The following is a 20,271-nucleotide window of genomic DNA, read 5'->3' as shown; positions in this document are numbered from 1 at the left end:
TTGGCCATTTACCTCCTTAAAATGTTTTGAAAGATTAATCAATGATAAATCATATTATAAAGTGTTTTAAAATAAAGTAATAAGGTAAAATACAACAGAAATATAGAAAAAAATTACTTTGTTTCCTTCCAGGGCAGGGCAACACTAATGAAAACAACTGTTGCCATGGCCTAACACTTCTATAACTTAAAACTTCACCTACACAAAGCATGACAATCAGGAAGCAAAGGTGACCTTTCAGCAATAAATTTTGAAATTAACTTAAGGATAGTTTCTTCGACCTCCAAGTATATAAATATACACATACTGAATGTGTATTAGCAAGTGTTAAAAAATAAGCAAGGGGAGGCTCAGCATGTATGGGGGCAGGAGGTATATGGAAAACCTCTGCACCTTCTGCTCAATTTTGCTGTGAACTTGAAACTGCTCTAAAAAATAAAGTCTATTAAAAAAAAAAGCACCACCCCAGCCTTGTCCTTCAATATTGAAAAGCTGTAAAAGTATATTGTAAATATTTGAGCTCCATGTTGGAATAAAAATGAGGTATGCTAAATAGCATAAACACTTGTCCCACCATGCCACCTTAAACCTGATGTAATGTCAGGCTGAATCAAAACAGATCTTGCTCTCCCTTCATAGTAAGTTAGAATGGACTAGGTATTCAGTGATGAATTAACGACTGCCAATATTCCAAGTAGGGTTAAGTACACAAAGAATGGCCAGGGGTCCAAATTTCACCAATCTTTGATATACTCAGAGAGATGTATATAATTTTACCACCCATCTAATTCAGATAAGGGAATTTTACATACAGCAACTTATTGGAAATAAGCAATAAAAATACGATTCCTTTTTCAAAATATGAAATACACATTTGTCAGCTACTGAGATAATAATAAACTTCTCAAATATCTTTTCAATAATATTTTCAAATACTTCTCAATATGAAAAGCTTTGCTCATTAATGTAACTGTTGCTTGAGATAACTATAATTGGCAAATAATATCATTAAGTATCTATCTATACCTAGTGGGTAATATAAAACACATTTATCAGCTAAGATATCTGCTCTCTATATGCAGAAATTAAACTATGGTGTCACAATGATCTGGGAAATGTCTTTTGAAATTATCTTCCAATAACCCCACAATAACCGCATACTAAAACGTGACTCAGCACACCCAGAAGGTACTTGCTATATAAATCATTCCAAAATTTGGACACAATATAGGCAGGCACTCAACAAGTATGAGACTGGTAATCCTGCCTTAAGTCTACTTCCTTATGCTGTCCAAAATGAAAGTTACCATCTGTCCATAGATGAAAACAGGCTTGGTGACGCTGCATATGGACAAAGTTCCAGGATTTCCAAACCCTACCACTAAGTGAATCATTTATTAAACAGATATTATATTCAGCGTTCTTCAGGGAAAAAAGTCGGTCTTTGGTTATGCATTTGACAATTACTGGGTAGAACTTGTTCTGAGGCCACCTACTAAAAATGCCTGGGAAACGGATTGGAAATTACACTCATAAGCTACGTCCCAAAGGAAAGGTTTGGGCATTTGCATTATACGTGTGTACATTAAAAACGTCTTTGGCTTCTGGCTTCCGGCGAGTCAACCCCCGCTTCACTAAAACACGTCTCTTTTTAATCGTCTGAAAAAAAATCAAACGATTTAAACACTGCCAATAGCGTCCACGCTCGGAAAGAGGGGTAGAAAGCGGCCAGCCTAACTCCAAGGGAGAGGGACATCCGCCTGTCCCGGCGGCCAGGGCCCAACCCCGGTAACAGACACATCCTCTTTCTCGGTTGCCCAGAGCCACCAGACCAGGGAGGGTCCGAGTCAGACAGCCGGCCGTAGGACGAGGAGTCCAGACGCAGGGGACGGGCCCGCGCGACCATTCCGGCCGGCTTCGCACGCCCCGGACACCCGGGAGGCGGTGTCAGCCCAACCAGAGTCGGGGAGGGCTCGGCCTGGGGTCCCGCTGTGCTCCTCCGGTTGCCCGCCCCGCCCCCGCCCTGACTCAGCATCCCAGTTTCCCACTGCGGGTGGGAGCGCTCCGTGAGGGCCGTGCCCGGCTCAGCAGCCCGTGCCCCACGCGCCTTCGGCCTCTCCGCCCCCGCCCGCCCTGCTTACCTCGCCCGGTCTCCGCCGCGCCACCGCCAGCGGGCTCCCGCGGCCTCCTTGTGCCTCAGGCCACTTCCGGCTTCGCGAGCACGGGCGGGGGGTCACGTGACCGACGGCCGGCGTGCGGGTGCGGATGCGCGTGCGCACTTCCGGCGCACCGATCTGGGCCTCGGCCTCTGCTGCCAAGGCTCCTCCCTCGCCCGGCTCTCCGAGGCTTCTGTGGCGAGGGGCCGAGAGGCTGTGGGGCGTTTGGACCTCGTCCACACCCTCTGCCTGTCCCCTCTTACTCTGAGGGTGAAGCCGGAGAGCCCTGCCCAGTGAGCGCAAGGATTCAGATTCCAACTGCGAATCCCGCCCCGTCCCCGACAGCCAAAGGCGGAGTGAGGTGATAGTGGGACAGACGGTGGACGGGTGATTACAAACATGCAAATAATCACGGGTGTGCAGAATGCTGGACACATGAGGGGACATCGCTGGAGGATCATACTCTGCAGGGATAGATTCGTATGTATCTTAAAGACCACATTGGCTGCAGGGGAGCCAGATTATCGGCTGCGAGTAATTCGGACGTGAGATTCTTAATGTAAATAAGCTCATTTAATTCCCTCTTTTTATACGGTATTTTGGAAAATGGCAATACTGGAGAATCTAGGGACTAAAATCAGGTCCCCTGCAGTATTCGTGCCGCTAGGATTTCAAGCAGCTATTCCCGAGTGATCCTTGTTGCCCACTGACAGAACTGCAGCCTTTCTCAGCGTAACGAGAGGCGGAGAGGCCGAAGAGACCTCTGCAGATAAGGGCTAAATTTCTGAGTGAGGGAGGCGGAAGGAGGGAGTTCTTCCCAGATGAGAACTATAGGAGCCGGCAGTGAAATAGGAAGCTATGGCAGAGTGGTTAAGAGCAGAGGCTTTTGAATGGAATAGACCTAGGGTTGCAGTCCCAGCTCTCCCTGCCAAATACTGACTTTAAGTAATTTTTAAAAAAAACTCTGTAAGCCTGTTTAATCACGTATCTTATATACAGTGGAGATAAGACCACTGTAATGCTTGTTAGAAAGGAATTCATTAAACCTTTAAACAATGTTTAAGTGATGGAATCATTCTACTGTAACAACAATCTATTCACTGCTTACATTCCCACCAATTTTAGTTGTCCCCTATCTAATGCCAAGAAGAGAACCTGTCCAAGTTCCTTATAACTCACATCTCAAAGGTGAATGGGAGAAAATGTGATTAGCTGAAGGCCTTGATTCACATGTTTACCACATGAGTGAGGAACATTGAAATACATTTTCTTAAAGATCAAGCCATTTGTGAACCAATTAATATTAGTATTTAAGATTTAAATAAACTGTTAGGCACAGAACTATACCAGGCCTCATAAAACTCTTGTAGTTCCATAGTTAAGTCATACAAATCGCGCAGTCTTACTGCCTCAATGAGGCTGTTAACAGATGAGATTCACCCTTGAGACGATTATTTGGGTGTTTGCTTTTGGAGACTAAGAACAATACAGAAAAGGTAATTCATGGTGGAACAGTTTCCTAATTGCTATGGTACTCCCTAAGTAAAGTGCACTAGGCAACTTCAGGGAAGGAAGGTGGGAATTATTACACATGATTAGATAACATGAAGTTTTAATTTCTGTTACAGACTCTTAATTCCCACGTTTTGATTTCTCTTAGCTCTGAAAACTTGTTAATCTCCTGAAGGGCTTTAAAGAACCAGGGGAAAAGGAGGTGTTGCCTTTACATACACGGAATAAACAGTACAATAACAATAGCTATTATCAAGCCTTCATTTGCAGATGCTGTAGTAAGCTCTTTTCATGTTCAACTTACTGAATTCTTAGTTATGAGGTAGTTATCATTATTTCCCCCACTTTACAGATGGGGAAACTGGGGCAGGGAGAAGTTATTTAACCTGCTCAAGGTTCTGAAACCAATTACTGGCAGCACTGCTATTTGAACCTACTTAATCTGGATCCTGAGCCTGTCTAAGCTCTTAACTACTATGCTATGCAATTCAGTATACTTTGGACAATTAGTTCAAAGATCACTGCAATAGATGCAATGATCTCTCCCACTGTAAAAGAAACAATTAGCTCTCACTCATCTATTTTTAAAACCATTTTTATTTAAGTACAGTCATCCCTCAGTATCCACAGGGAACTGGTTCCAGGACCTCCACAGATACCAAAATCCTTGGATGCTCATTTCTTATGTAAAATAGCATAGTATTTGCATGTAATCCACGCACATCCTCCCATATACTTTAAATTATCTCTAGAATACTTACAATACCTAACACGACGTAAATGCTACGTAAATGGTTCCCAAGTGCAACAAATTCAAGTTTTGCTTTTTGGAGCTTTCCGGAAGTTTTTTTTCCCAAGTATTTTTGATCTAAGGTTGGTTGAAACTATGGATGTGGAACCTGCACCTACAGAGGGCTGACTGTATAATATACATTCCACTGATCTATTTTTATAATTAACTGTCAACTTAGTTTAGTACCTTTATTCTATGATGTAAGGAAAATATTTATAATCTCTTCTGGAATTAACACCAGGAAAAGATTTATGTGCAAAATTTTGAATACAATTTTAGGGAATTTAGAAGACCACTGAAGCCCATCCATGAAACCTCTAGGGACCACATGGGCCAAAGGTTAAAAAAAACCCTCAACCACCCTAAAACCTTACTTGGGCTTTTAAAATTTAAACTTAAATGATGGCTATAGTAAGTGTGCTGCTCAGTTTTGTCCACCGTTTCTTAATTTTCCAATACTACTACTGATATTATTTGTCTTCTTGGTTTCCTGCATAGTCATGAATAAAAATCGGGGAAGGCAGGGGAACTAAACGGGCAGCTACTACTTACAAGCATCATAAACACATAGGTATATTGTGCCCTAAGTAAATCTAGTAAGATGGAAAATATTAGATTTTTAATTCTATCAACATACTGACACAGGCTTTTTCTAGTTCACTTAAAAAAAGGATTCTGAATTATTTAATAGAACTAAGTCACATGTAATCTTTTAGGAGCATAATTAAATAAATCATCCATACACTTATATGTGCAATCCTTTAAATGGGAAATCAGGGAGAGATGAGAAAATAAGACTCCAGTATTTATAATAATTCCAAAGAAGACTCAGTAGATTTCACTACGTAAAATTTATTTCCTTTTTTTTTATAAAAAATGTATAACACCAGCACCTACTCTTCAATCAGTTAATTTATGAAACCATTCTCTTTTGTAGAATACACATTGGCATTGAAACGGTTTAAAGAAATGTAATGGCTATCTACAAAAAATTAGTTTTGATTTGTTGTATTTCCCCCATATTTGATGAGTCTGCACACATAAAAGAAAATTAAAATTTTCAAACATTTTATATTCAGCAATTAAAAAAAAAGTACACTGTTTTCCTGCTATGGTCTTTATAAAGGACTTAAATTTTCAAGTTAAAAAAAAAGGTACTAGGATAACTGCTGTATCTTATAACAGCATTTTTATATAGAACGATTTGAATTGGCATGCAAGCAACTTCTCTAGTTGTCACATACCAGTAATTTAGGGAAAATTACACCCATTTTACAGAAAAATCCCAATGCATATACTGCAATAAGCTCAAAGCAGTGTTAAAAAGACCAGTGTGAATGGCACACAACAATTGTTTCTTTATAAATTATTAACTGGAATTCCTGATCATGAAGTAGGCACAGGGAGATCCAGTCCTTAGGGCTTTGCTCTCTGGAAAAACACCTGTAAATAAAGTATTAGTACAATTAGTACTGATGTCAGAAGATTATCACCTTTACCTGAAGAATGGCTCCAGGTTACTGGGTGCTAGTCACTCTTTTGTAAAATACAATAGATTATGTAAAACATTTAATATACTCCATAAATCCACACATAATGCAAGTCAGGAACATTCTCTTCTGGACAACTTGATAAGGTCTAGAGATAACTTATGTTGCCATTTACTAGTGAAAATATGGTATCACCTCCAATGCTGTGAGATTCAAGCAGTCAGAGGAAAAGATGCTCTTGACACCTTTTTGCTGATTGGCACTACTGTCAAAGTTAATGCTAGGAAATTAAATTTTGAGGAAGAAACAAACAAGTCAAAGCTAAAGACAGCAGCTGCTATCTCTTAACTATTTATTTATTTGATTATGAAAAAATACTTCCAATTCAACACTTGAGACTATGAACGAGTAGGCTAGAGGCTGTGCTAGGCACTGGCTCAGTATTACTACGTTCCATAGTTGGGTACATGTTAAGTGAGTATTCGAAAGAATAAATAGCAGGCAGTAAGCTCATTATGGATAAGGACCACATTCGTCATTATATCGCTAACACCTAGTAGGTCAGACATTCACTTAACAATTATTAACTGTCTATTGACTAAGTGGAGAGAAAAGAATCATCAATATAGAGCAAAAAATAGCCCTACAAAGAGGCCATGCTTGAGATAAGCCTAGAAGAATGGGTAGAATTCATAAAGGCGAAGCATGCTAATAAGGCAGAATTCTTGAAGAACAGCAAGAATAGTAAAGACTGTTCCTGCAAGAGAAACCGGAAAGGTAGTCTGAGATCAGAATCTGAAAAAAAAACACACCTAAATGCCAAACTAAGAAATATGTACTTTTTAGTCAATAAGTTATGAAGATTATGAGGAAGAGGAAGGAATTTCAGAGGACTGTTCAATGTTTTCAAACAGATCAGCTTGGATAGAACAATGGAAGGGAAATCAGAGTGAGATAAGAAGCCTACACCAGAGTGGCAGCAGTAGAGACAGAAAGGAAGTTAGCAAGGAGGAAACAATCAGCAAGACCTAAGGATCAATCAGATAGGAACAGAGTAGGCACAAAAGAAGGAACTTCCTTTTTTCCAACTAGAAGAATAACGCTATCACTGAAGAGAAGCTGGGCTGGGGAGGAAGACTTTATAAATGCTGTTTGGATGAATATGTTTGGGGCACAAGCCTGCTACAGTGTACGCACATCTGCTATAACAGATACCTCTAACAGAGAGTTACAATGTTTTTAGTCCTTTAATCCAGTGTGATTGATCTCTTACTTAACAGAGGTTACCTCCACAGGCACTTTGCTTTTATGGGGAAATGGGAGAGGGGAGGGTTCTCAATGACAGACAGTAACTCTATCTTCTCACAAACTCTTTTGTCAGTTTAAGCTGACAAACTTAGCACCAAAGTCAAAGGATAGCACATTTATTTATCAGCAAAGCCCCTTGACTTGAATGCCATGGGCAAAAGAACGAGGGAGCCATTAAGTTACCTGCCCCTAAGAAATTTAACACAGTGCTTTACCCTCAAATTTGCTGAATGAAGATAATAAATAAAAATAAAGAATAGTTCCTCATCCTGTCACACTGTAACTTTATTTCCAGACCATGAGCTCCTTGAGGGCAAGGAAAGTAACTCATTGGTATTTGCAGCAGTTAGCATAGTATGTGTTACATAAAAAGCAGTCATGGAGTACTGAATGACTGACTACCCAGGTGAAAGCAAGATACCTGCTTCATGGATTTAACTGTAAAAATGAATACCAAATACATATTTGGTACTTCTTGCCAACTTGGAGGTTGATTGGTTGGTTTGTTTTAATTTGGTGATTTTATGAATGTAAAAAGAGCCTTAATGGCCAAATCTGAGGATTCTACTTTTTGTCCATTTTGCAATTCAAAAGTTTCAAGATAGGATATAACCAAGTAATTCATACTTGTTTCTTTATTTTTAGCTCCTTCCTTTCAACTCAATAAAGGGCAGCTGTTTATAAACATTACTTGTTCTCCCAGTCCTCTAGTTCCTGTTTAATTACATCACAAAACTTAAAGGAAACTTACATTTTCATACCAACATGCTCAGGCACATACACATTCAGTTTGCTTATCTGACTTTCTATAATCTTTTGTAGGAGCTCAGTTGAAAGGGGCTTTACAGAAAACTCTGAAGTGTAACATCTATTAACCATGGATTCTTAGAAGCAGGTTTTAGAGCAAAGAGATCCCCAAATATGTAACTGTTGATCAAACTACAGTATGACACAGTATCCTGTAATATATATTCTCTCTTGGCTCTGAAACATCACCTAATTGTATGAAGATATATAAGTTTTTCCAAATACCTACCTTTAAGTAGTTTTTAAAAACTTTAGCATCAGGCTGCTGAAGCGCTTGGCAAAACTCCTGGGGGGGCCAGGAGGGGAGGAGAGAGAAAAGAATGAGTCTATTTGTATTAAATTCATCATAATTCAAAACCACAGTATTCTTTTTAAATTATGATTAAAAAAATAAAATCGACCATCTTAACCATTTTTATGTGTATAGTACCAGCAGTGTTAACTATAGACAACTGTCATGCAATAGATCTCTAGAATTTTTTCATCTTGCAAAACTGAAACTCTATACCTATTGAACAACTCCCCCTTTTCCCCTTTTTCCAGCCCCCATCCCCTGGCCACCACCATTCTGCTTTCTGTTTCTATGAGTGTGACCACTTTAGATACTTCATAATAAGTGGAATCATGCAGCATCTCTTTTTGTGACTGGCTTATTTCATTTAGCATAACATCCTCAAGGTTCATCCACGTTATAGCATATGACAGAATTTCCTTTTTTTTTTTTTAAGACCCAATTGTATTCCATTGTATGTATATACCACATTTTACTCATCCATTCACCCATCAATGAGCATTTAGGCTGCTTCAAATCTCTAGGATTCATATTATAATTTATCAATTAATTAACCTGAACAGTTCCTCACCAAAAAGGTTATATGGCATTTTCAAATGTAATACTTGTCAGAGAGGCTGCTTTCACTTTTGAGAACATGGCCTCCTGGGCAAGATTGACTCTTGCCTCAGAAGGGTGGGTGGGACAAAAACCACATGGCTATGGCTGTTTTCATCTAGTAAGAGGGTAACTGAGCGGAGCCAGACTGAGAGAAAAAGAGAAAATTCTCTTCAATAAAATTGTGCAGGGACTTCCCTGGTGGTCCAGTGGCCAAGACTCCCTCCTCCCAATGCAGGGGGCCTGGGTTCGATCCCTGGTCAGGGAACTAGATTCCACATGCTGCAACTAAGAGTTTGCATGCTGCAACCAAAGATCCCACAGGCGGCAGCTAAAAGATCCTGCATGCCACAACTAAGACCTGGCACGGCCAAAAAAAAAAAAAAAAGGATTGTGCAAAAAGTGCTGTCAGAAGGCATATGAAAAAGGGAAGACTGGGAACCATTATCTTTTATAAGCAAATTATTAGATAGAAATATAATACACAGAAAGACAAATATCATATATTGCTTACATGTGGAGTCTAAAAAAGAGGGTACAAATGAACATATTTACAAAACAGAAACAGACTCCAAAAACAAACTTATGGTTACCAAAGGGGAAATGTGTATGTGTGTGGGAGGGATAAATTGGGAGATTGGGACTGACATATACACACTACTATATATAAAATAGATAACTCATAAGAACCTACTGTATAGCACAGGGAACTCTACTCAATACTTTATAATAGCCTATATGGGAAAAGAATCTAAAAAAGAGTGGATATACGTATATGTATAACTGATTCACTTTGCTGTACATCTGAAACTAACACAACACTGTAGTCAACTAAACTCCAATAAAAAGAAAAAAAGAAAAAATAATTTTGCTTCATTTAGCAATCTGGGAAACTACTGATATTATTCAAAATTGAATGGTATATTTCTATTTTTGAGGTGCACTAAGATCATATGAGTAATTAGTAATGTATTGTTTTCATAAAATACTAATTTACTTGTGTAACAAATGATAACTGAGAAAATTAATTTCAAGTTAAAGATATGTCATAAAATAAGAGATCATAAATTCACTAAAAATGAGTTTTATGATCACTCTTATGTGAGATCTGTTTCTACCTCATTAGAATTATGTGCTATTGGACAACAGGTCTGGATAACTATGCATCCAGAAAACAATCGAATGCCATCATAAAAATCACTCTGAAAGAGTGCAAAAATGTAAGATAGCTTTCCAGGCACTTACCTCAAAATACGGTTTCAGATTCACAAATTAAGCACTGGTGAGCTTGGCCTGTGTAAAATGAACTACCTGGCACAAACTTTCAGAGCAGAGGTTCGTGTGCCACAGCCCCCTCTGGCAGTCTGGGGGAGCCTGCTGGACTTCTTGCAGAATGTTTTAAAAAACATACTTGTGACACACGGGGTTACAAAGGAAGCTAATTCAATGAATTATGGTTATCAAATGTATTTGTGACATGTGGTAGAAGAATAAGACTTATTGATTTAGATAACAAGGTCTAGTGGCATATTCTAATAACGCATAATTTCAAAAAGATGAATATAAATAATATTTCGAGATCTGTGGAACAACTAATGCGATATAAAAATATCTGTGATTTCTACGGGTGACAACATCACAGGCAATGCAAATACTACTGTGATTTGTCCCCTACACAATGGTAGGAAATTAAATTTCTGTTAAAGGTAGTGAAAATAAAAACAGTTTTTTTCTCATTCAATTTCATAGGCCCCCTGACATTTGGACTTTTGCTATCCTATACATAGTAAATCAAGGAGAATGTAGTTTGGCTTCCTGGAATCAAAATTTAGATTGAATTACATAGCTCTATTTCTTTAATTAAGAGGAAAATCCACTAGGACAGAGCTTACCTGAATTATCTCTGGAGCTACTTGCAAGGAAGGCAGGTATTCTTGTTGAAGATACTGAACACATTCTGGGCCCTGAAAATTAAATTGGAACAACATATGTATACTTTAAACACAAAATGGTATTGTGATTAAGAACACAGACTCGGGAGCCAGATTGCTTTGGTTTGAATCCTGGCTCTGGCAAATTTCTAGTAACCTGTGCAAGTTATGTAACCTCTCTGAGCCTCAGTTTCCCCACCTGAAAAATGGAGTTATTGTGAGGCTTGGATGAGTTAAGAAACGTAAAGCTGTTAGAATAGCACTTAGCACTGAGGACACGTTCACATTACTTAGTGCTAGTTATGCAGTGCTGAAGATTAAACAAATACTCTTCTAAATGCAGGAAGTCACAACGCCAAAGCCTGGTTCCATGCACTGAAAGGAGAAAGCAAAGAGAGGGGCTTCTGGTTCAATCTACCATTGGGTGGACTATAGGGTGTCTATGGGTGTGCAAGGGGAAGCCTGTGGGTAGTGCCAGGATAATGAACATCTTTAGAAACTAAAATACAAGCAAGAAAGAACAAAATGCTATGTCGGGAGATAACAGCAATAAAAGTACACCCCCTCTCCCTTCCAGTTCAATAAACTAGGAAACAGGAATTTAGTAGCCAGGTAAGGAAACCAATACCCAGAAAGATAGGGTGATTTGGCTAATTTGCTGTTAATTAAGTCTGTACTAAGTAAAAAGCAGGTCACCTGACTTCTAAAACCATTGCTCTTCATTGCCAACTGCTGGTACTGCTAGATGCTAAAACTCTAATAGTTTTGTGGGTTTTTAAGGGTAAACTTGGTAGAGGGAAGGGAGAATTCCACAAACTAACCCCTAAGCCCTACACCTTCTCAACAGCTACAAAGGAACTTAAGATACAATTTGAAAACGGTTTTCCTATAGCAATTTGTTTCTGAGACGGTGGCCTCGACCAAATGCAATAAATCCAATACTTAAAAAAAAAAAAAAAGAAAAACAAAAAACCCAGCTAATTTCACTTTCAAACTTGAATCTGACTTAAAGGCTTTAATATGTTAATGACTCCAATCTAGTCCAAATGAAAGTAACAGTTATCAAAATGAAATCAATCCAACTCTCCTCAATGTACTTCCCCCTGCATTAATATCTCACCTTTTCCTTTAGTCTACTCTCCCTATACTTACTGCCCACTCACTGCTCATCATTGCATATAACCCCACTGTTACCACTTAAAAATGGAGTATACTTTTTTTTTTTAATGAGGAAAAGTAAACTTAAACCTCAAGAGGAAGTCAGTCAGGTAGATAAATGAGAAAACAGAACAAGGAAGCAAAACGTTTTCTAATATGTTCCATTTGATTCAATTCTCTGTGTATCTAAATAACAGCTCTAAGGACAAGATAAATACTTCTGCATTGTAAACATCATTCTTACTGTTTGTTATTCCTCATCCTCCTTGACTCTCTAGCATCCAACAATGTCAACTAGTCTCCTCTTTCATGACTCTCTTCCCTTAACTTTCATTCCTTTGGTTCTACTTCTAGCTTTCTCTTGACTCTTGCTTTAGCCAAAGTTCTTTCTATCCTGGTCTTAGAAAGTCTCATTCATTCCTACTACTTCATCTTAGCAAACTACAACCTGAGGACTCCAAAATCAGTATTTAGTTCTAACTGCTCTAGACCCGTATATCAAAGTGCCCTGTGAACATTTTTTCCACTTAGCTCTCCTAAATTCAACCCCACTGACTACTGACTTACCAACTTTTCACATGTAACACACACCTAGTTCCGTTTTGGTTTTTAGCTATTCTACCTCCATGCTTTAGCTAAACGGGATAACACTATTTTCTACCAAGTCTACCATGTGACATCTGATCTGTCTTCATACACCCACCGCATAACTTTGCCCAGAGCGCCAGCTCCTCCTGGTCAGCCCGATGAATGTACATTTGTTTCAAGGTCTATCAGAAAAACAGAAAAATATCCCCTCTTTTCAACGGCTGTCTTAGACTGCCCTCATAGGCAAAGCTGCTCATTCATCTTTAGTCCCACCATGTTACATTTAATACAAATGTATTAGTTTAATATACCTCTGTTAAATTACTTACTTAATCCATCCAATTGAGTTTTTAGGTACTGGTCTCCCCTGATTCTAAGCTCCACAAATATTGGGGCACTTTTTATTCATCTTTATACAGGTCTCCTGCAGCCCCAAAACACATACCCCTCACCCTAGCACACAGAGAAAATGTTTGATTGAAAACCCTTCAAATCTCTTTTGGAATCAAAAATTCAAGTTCAAACAAAGAGGGGGCTATACAGAGACTCTGAACAAGACGTCATGCTTTTATTTTAGGCAACTGAGGGAAGACTCATTAGATGACTGCAACTATGTGGGAATGCTAGTCCTGTGTTGGCATCCTAGCTTTGTGAAGTTGGAGACAGAAATTTTTGTTTAAAAAAAAAAAAAAAAGCTACCTGATTTTCAAATATTGGTAGTCAACTCATTATTATTTAAAATACTGTATAAAGCAAACAACACACCAGATAGATTCAGCCCAGAATCACTTATAATTTATACAAATGGTTAAACTGACAAGGACAGTACAACATTCTGAAGTAGTAAAGTGTTCTAACCAATCTGTAATACTAAGAAGTTGGACAAATCTGTGAAGAACCACGAGGTAGTGAAATCTAGATCGTGAAATTCTGATTAAAATTTTTCTCACTCTTTGTCAAACCAAACAAACATACATTTTAACCTTCCTGTTACCCCAAATATGAAAGACAATAAAGGATACTACTATTTTCATTCGACCCACCCCTCACATCCAAAAAAGTCAGAACTGAAGTTAACTTTTATAAAAGATATAGCTTTCAAGAACAAGACATACTCAAAACTACAACAAATAAGGGACTTCCCTGGTGGCGCAGTGGTTAAGAATCCGGCTGCCAATGCAGGGGACACGGGTTTGAGACCGGGTCTAGGAAGATCCCACATGCTGCAGAACAACAAAGCCCGTGTGCCACAACTACTGAAGCCCATGCGCCTAGAGCCTGTGCTCCACAACAAGAGAAGCCACCGCAATGAGAAGCCCACCAAAATAAATAAATAAATAAATTAATTAAGGAAAAAAAACTATAACAATAAGCATGTGAGCTGAAAACGAAGGGGCAAGGAGTACAAAGCTTACCCGTTTGAGATGAATTGTTTTCAGCGTCACTGCACACTCAGATAAAGCCTGTGAGAAACAAGTTTAAGAATTTTAATATAGTCAATTCTTGGTTACTGTTACAACTTTTCTTTTTATTTCCCTGGCCACTGCTCATTAACATTTACCTCCAAAGAAGGGATGGAATGATTTCCTGGGTGGCTCAGTGGTTAAGTATCCACCTGCCAATACAGGGGACATGGGTTCAATCCCTGGTCCAGGAAGATCCCACATGCCACAGAGCAACTAAGCCTATATGCCACAACTACTGAGCCTGCGCTCTAGAGCCCGCAAGCTGCAACTACAGAGCCAGTGTGCCACAACTACTGAAGCTTGCACGCCTAGAGCCTGTGCTCTGCAATGAGAAGCCACCACAATAAGAAGCCCACGCACTGCAACAAAGAGTAGCCCCCACTCGCCCCAACTAGAAAAAGCCTGTGTGCAGCAACAAAGACCCAATGCAGCCAAAAATAAATTAAAAAAATAAAATAAATAAATTTACAAAAAAAAAAAGTGATGGAGAAAGGAAAGGTAACAGGCAGGCAGATGGAACAAATGGGTTAGATAGAAAATTTTAAAAATAGAAAAATACAAAAATGCTGTCTTAATGCAGTACATGATAATTAAGAAATCTAGCTTTTACTAGGTCCTGGGTAAGTGAGTAAAGGGCAACTGCTTGACATTAAGCATTCTGAAGATGAGATTTGGGGAAACTATCAAATGAGGAAGAGAAAGTTACTTTTTTTTTTTTTTTTTTTTTTTTTGCGGTACGCGAGCCTCTCACTGCTGTGGCCTCTCCCGTTGCGGAGCACAGGCTCCAGACGCACAGGCCCAGCGACCACGGCTCACGAGCCCAGCCACTCCGCGGCATGTGGGATCTTCCCGGACCGGGGCACGAACCCGTGTCCTCTGCATTGGCAGGCGGACTCCCAACCACTACGCCACCGGGGAAGCCCGAAAGTTACTCTTAATAATTAGGAAAAAACCATTAAGCTAAGTTTTAGAATGAAAGTAGAGGCAGGAAACTAATAACTCAATCAAGCTTTAAAAAAATGTTTGTATCATGTACCCTTTCATGGTCCTAGAAAAAGAGTCTTGGCTGTTAAAAGTTGGAGGAGTTGGATTTTATACATTCAACTTTAACATCAAGATTTAGTTAAGAATCAAAAGGTCCAAAAGGTATCAATTTTTAAAAAATGAATTCTAATTTGAAATTTTTTTTGTTTTAAAAAGGCATTGAAATCTAATATAACCAACCTGGCATTAAAAAAGAAATTGTGAGTTAGAACACATGAGATGTACATAAAGTAAACAAAGACTCCTAGGTGCTTACCAATACTGTTTGTGCATCTGCCAGGTCAAAGGTTTGTTTTAAAGGTGCTAAGAAACATGCGGGAACAATGTGCTTATAAACAAAATCAGCAAATCCCACTGGTCCGTCTTTACCTCCTGTCAAGAGAATTCAGATTTTCATCTTGTATAAAAAGAAAGTCATTTAATTTATCACTGGTGAAAATCAACTCCCAGCTCCTGTCTATGTTAGGGCCAGGATCCCATTTCATCTCTCTTGTCTTAGGAAACAGGTTGGGGAATGAAGTTTTTTTTTTTTCTAAATCATCTTACCCCAGAGTTCTACCAACTTGGAAAGGATGATAAAACACGTTTTCTGGGCAATTGGATCTGGATATTCGACTGCTCCTTGAATAACAGTTACCAACACTCGTTCTACATTCTCTGCACCTGAAAAGAAAAAAAAACTGAGTTCAATCTCATAAAGAACTAGAAAGGCAACCTGAAGCTCTCACTTCATATATAGTAACATAACAAAAACAATTACAGAGTTGCTAAGATCCTCAGTTTTTATTAACGTGCCTCCGAAATTTTAAGCATAAAACATTGAAAAATTACTATTCTCTTATTATCTTGCCCTCTGGATTTCCATATAGCAAAATATTCTATGTTGATCTATATAGTCTCATTTATTTTAAATTTCAAAACAGCTAAGTGGCCAGTAAGATTTAATTGTCAGGTCAATTCTGGCAAGTAGCTATCACACTATTTATACTATGAAAGAACCAATTAATACAGCTTTAGGCACGCATGGATCATTCTCTGGGATAGACCACATACTAGAACACAAAACAAGCCTCAACAAATTTAAGAGGATAGAAATTATTTCAAGCATCTTTTCTGACCACAATGGCATGAAACTAGAAATCAACCACAGAAGAAAAACAAAAAACACTCCAACTACATGCAGACTAAACAACATGCTACTAAAAAAAAGGAGGAAATCAAAAAATACCAAAATGCTAATGAAAACACAACCATATGAAAATCTATAGAATGCAGCAAAAGCAGTCATAGGAGGGAAGTTTATAGAGATTCAGGCCTTCCTCAAAAAACAACTTAACCTACCAGCTAAAAGAATTAGAAAAAGAACACGCAAAATCTGAAGTCAACAGAAGGAAGGAAATAAAGATCAGAGAGGAACTAAACAGAGATTTAAAAAAAAACAGAAAAAGTCAATAAAACCAAGAGCTGGGGGACTTCCCTGGTGGCACAGTGGTTAAGAAACCGCCTGCCAATGCAGGGGACATGGGTTCAATCCCTAGTCTAGGAAGATCCCACATACTGCAGAGCAACAAAGCCTGCGCACCACAACTACTGAGCCTGTGCTCTAGAGCCTGTGAGCCACAACTACTGAGCCCGTGGGCCACAACCACTGAAGCCTGTGTGCCCTAGAGCCTGTGTGCTGCAACTACTGAGCCCATGCACTCTAGGGCACACATGCTGCAACTACTGAAGCCCGTGTGCCTAGAGCCCGTGCTCCGCAAGAGAAGCCACTGCAATGAGAAGTTTGTGTACTACAACGAAGAGTAGCCCCCACTCACCACAACTAGAGAAAGCCTGTGCGCAGCAACAAAGCAGCCAAAAAAAAAAGCGCTTTACTTAAATAAATGAACAAACAAGTAAGTAAATCATAGCAATATTTTCTTAGATCAGTCTCCCAAGGCAGAAGAAATAAAAGCAAAAATAAACAAATGGGACCTAGTCAAACTTATAAGCTTTTGCACCGCAAAGGAAACCATAAACGAAATGAAAAGACCACCTATGGACTGGAAGAAAATATTTGCAAGTGATGAGACCGACAAGGGCTTAATTTCCAAAATATACAAATAGCTCATACTACTCAATAACAACAACAAAAAAGCCAACCCTGTCAAAAAACGGGCAGAAAACCTAAATAGACATTTCTCCAAAGACAAACAGACATGCACATTGAAAGATGCTCAACATTGCTAATTATTAGAGAAATGCAAATCAAAACTACGATGAGGTATCACCTCACACTGGTCAGAATGGCCCTCATCAAAAAGTATCCAAATAATAAATGCTGGAGAGGGTGTAGAGAAAAGGGAACCCTCCTACACTGTTGGTGGCAATGTAGATTGGTGCACCCGCTATGAAGGACAGTTCCTTAAAAAACTGGCGGTTCCTTAAAAAAACTAAAAGTGGAGTTACCATATGATCCAGCAATCCCACTCCTGGGTATATACCCGGAAAACATGAAAACTCTAATTAGAAAAGATACATGCACACCAATGTTCACAGCAGCACTATGTACAACAGCCGAAACATGGAAGCAACCTAAATGTCCATCAGCAAATGAATGGATAAAGAAGACGTGGGGTATATATACAATGGAATATTACTCAGCTATAAAAAAGAATGAAATATTTCAATTTGCAGCAACATGGATGGACCTAGAAATTATCATACTAAGTGAAGTAAGTCAGACAGAAAAAGACAAATATTGTATGATATCATTTATACGTGGAATCTAAAACATGACACAAGTGAACTTATTTATAAAACAGAAACAGACTCACAGACATAGAAAACAAACTTATGGTTTCAAAGGGGAAGGTAGGGAGGGATAAATTAGGAGTATGAGATTAACACATACACACTACTATATATAAAACAGATAAACAACAAGGATTTACTTATAACACAGGGAACTGTATTCAATATGCTGTAATAACCTATAACGGAAAAGAATCTGAAAAAGGATATGTATATACGTGTATAACTGAATCACTTCACTGTATACCTGAAACTAACACAACATTGTAAATCAACTTAAAAAAAAAAAGGAATACTGCTTTAGGAAAATGGGAACTGAATACAAGTTAATTTTAAGGTCCTCTATGTGAAAATGATTCCCACCCTGATGGTAATAAAATGTCATCTTTGGGGCCAACATATAACTACTTCAAAAGTTTACTGTTTATTCCAACTAGCTCTTGCTCATATAGATATACAACTGTGACAAGTACTTAGACGATTTAGGCACTGCATGCATCCCCACCTTGATTTGCTATGACTTCGCTCATTCCACTGCCTGTGACTGTTTGCAGGAAAGCAAAGTAACTCCTGCGCAACATCTGCTTCTCTAAAGCAGCAGACTGGTCGTTTTCTTCTGCTGGTCGGAGCAAAACTTCAAAAATTGCATGAAGAAGAGGCATAAACATTTGTTGTAAAAATGGGGATACCTGTATCTGAAGAGATGAAGCAACTATTACTATTTCAGAAATAAGAAAATTAGTAATACGAAACTTAGAAAAAACGTGTTTTACATAAAGCCTTCTTCTAGAGATTCTAGTTAGGACACATATTTACATAATTTTGTTAGCAAATATCAATGTTAAGACAAAAATCTATAGAGCATAACAGTATTGAAAGCCTCAAGATCGTTAAGTTCAACCCATTTCCTGCAGTTCAAGATTCAGGTTCAAATAACATGGAGTCAGACATATTTCACAATCAAATATTGCCATGGATTATTTTCAAATTTAAATTCTCAATAAATGAATTCTACTGCTAAATTATAAATGAATTTATACGATTGACTCTCAGGCTTTACATGCCCTTGAGCAAATTGCTTGACTTCTGTGTCTCAGTCTCTTCATCCTTAAAACAACAATACTTAACTTCTAGGGTTGTTACAAAGATCAAATGAATGTATAAGAAAATGCTCTGAACAGATTTTGAACACAGAAAACACTATGTAAGTGTTAGTAATTTATATTAGCCAACTTATGCTTAGGTTACATTTCCTTGTACATAAAACTGACACTGAATTATTTTTAAACTACTTGGGCACCCAAATTACAGGGCTTAAAATTTATTCTTTAGGCATTTATTATTCAATGCTGTTTTATTTGCTTTTCTAAAATACCAGATTAATAGCTTTCTTCTGCTGCATAGAACAGAAAAGGTCTGTTCTTATTAAAACATCTTTTAAGCATTTCCTATGTGTCAGGCAGTGTTGCAGACATTGGGGATGATAAAAATACCTATGATCCATGCCCCCAAGAAACTCATAAAAAAAAAAAAAAAGCAAGGGTCAAATGCTAAAATATACCTAAAGATGAATACATCTAATCTTGAAGTCAGGAGATCTTAAAGTCAGGAAATTCTCTGAGCTCTGAAGGTTTGTGGTACCTTAAATTTAGCTGTAATCTGGTTGATAAGAGGAATGAATTCCTGGAGGTCTTTTGCTTCACAATCTTTGAGCATGTGTTCTGAAGCAGATGGAATGAACGGAAGGACTTCTTCCTCCAGGCAAATAATCATGCGATGAAGGAACGTGCGAACCCCACTTCTGAGAATATCCTTTTGTAAGGGACAACTGAGGGCTGGCAAGAACGTCTGTAAACAGTCCAGATAAACTTCGGAACAGCCACACTGTTTCACAGTCTGCTTGTTGCTGAAAGCTTTGCTGGTTCGACTATATAAACAATTATCAGGTAACTAGTTTTAAGTTTATTCTTCAAATGTTTTATGGAGTAGTCAAAAACAACACACAACAAATTACAAAACTGACAAAACAAAGAAGCCATTTCTTTATTTTCCATGTCACAGCTACATCTAGCTTTAGCTGATACGGTTATTTGTAAACTATTGCTTCCAGTTACCATTCCAGAAAGAGCTCAAGTTAAAATTAAATGAATGAATGAAATGTAATTAATACAATCTCTCAAATGTGAGTCCACCTAAATGTTTTACTAAAATCCTGCTGACAACTTATGAAGAAAAGAGAAAAAAAATCTATTTGTTATGAATAGGCTATACTACACAATCTGTAAACTACCAATTTATATTTAAAACAATCTTAGAATCAAGTTATTTATACAACA

General features: G+C 38.3%; 2 protein-coding genes across 7 annotated transcripts in view; both read right to left on the bottom strand.

Moving 5' to 3' along the window:
- TBK1 (TANK binding kinase 1) overlaps window positions 1-2,232 on the bottom strand; it is a 40,133-nt gene extending 37,901 nt beyond the window's left edge. The window contains exon 1 of the mRNA XM_060025157.1: window positions 2,142-2,232. The gene's annotated coding sequence lies outside the window, so the exon portion shown is untranslated. The remainder of the gene's footprint in view (window positions 1-2,141) is intronic.
- A 3,042-nt stretch (window positions 2,233-5,274) lies between these two features.
- XPOT (exportin for tRNA) overlaps window positions 5,275-20,271 on the bottom strand; it is a 38,313-nt gene continuing 23,316 nt past the window's right edge. For 5 of the 6 annotated variants that reach the window (XM_060025154.1, XM_060025152.1, XM_060025153.1 and 2 more), the window contains 9 exons: window positions 19,577-19,862; window positions 18,441-18,630; window positions 15,689-15,805; window positions 15,399-15,514; window positions 14,048-14,095; window positions 12,748-12,814; window positions 10,848-10,919; window positions 8,296-8,352; window positions 5,275-5,904 (listed from right to left, as the gene is read on the bottom strand). In XM_060025154.1, coding sequence (XP_059881137.1) covers window positions 8,324-8,352; window positions 10,848-10,919; window positions 12,748-12,814; window positions 14,048-14,095; window positions 15,399-15,514; window positions 15,689-15,805; window positions 18,441-18,630; window positions 19,577-19,862 — 925 coding nt within the window. In that variant the 3' untranslated portion in view covers window positions 5,275-5,904; window positions 8,296-8,323. The remainder of the gene's footprint in view (window positions 5,905-8,295; window positions 8,353-10,847; window positions 10,920-12,747; window positions 12,815-14,047; window positions 14,096-15,398; window positions 15,515-15,688; window positions 15,806-18,440; window positions 18,631-19,576; window positions 19,863-20,271) is intronic. The other variant, XM_060025155.1, reaches the window with a different exon arrangement.

This window comes from Delphinus delphis, chromosome 11 (assembly GCF_949987515.2).
Source record: "Delphinus delphis chromosome 11, mDelDel1.2, whole genome shotgun sequence".
Lineage (NCBI taxonomy): Eukaryota > Metazoa > Chordata > Mammalia > Artiodactyla > Delphinidae > Delphinus > Delphinus delphis.
This window is presented reverse-complemented; position numbering and strand designations above follow the sequence as displayed.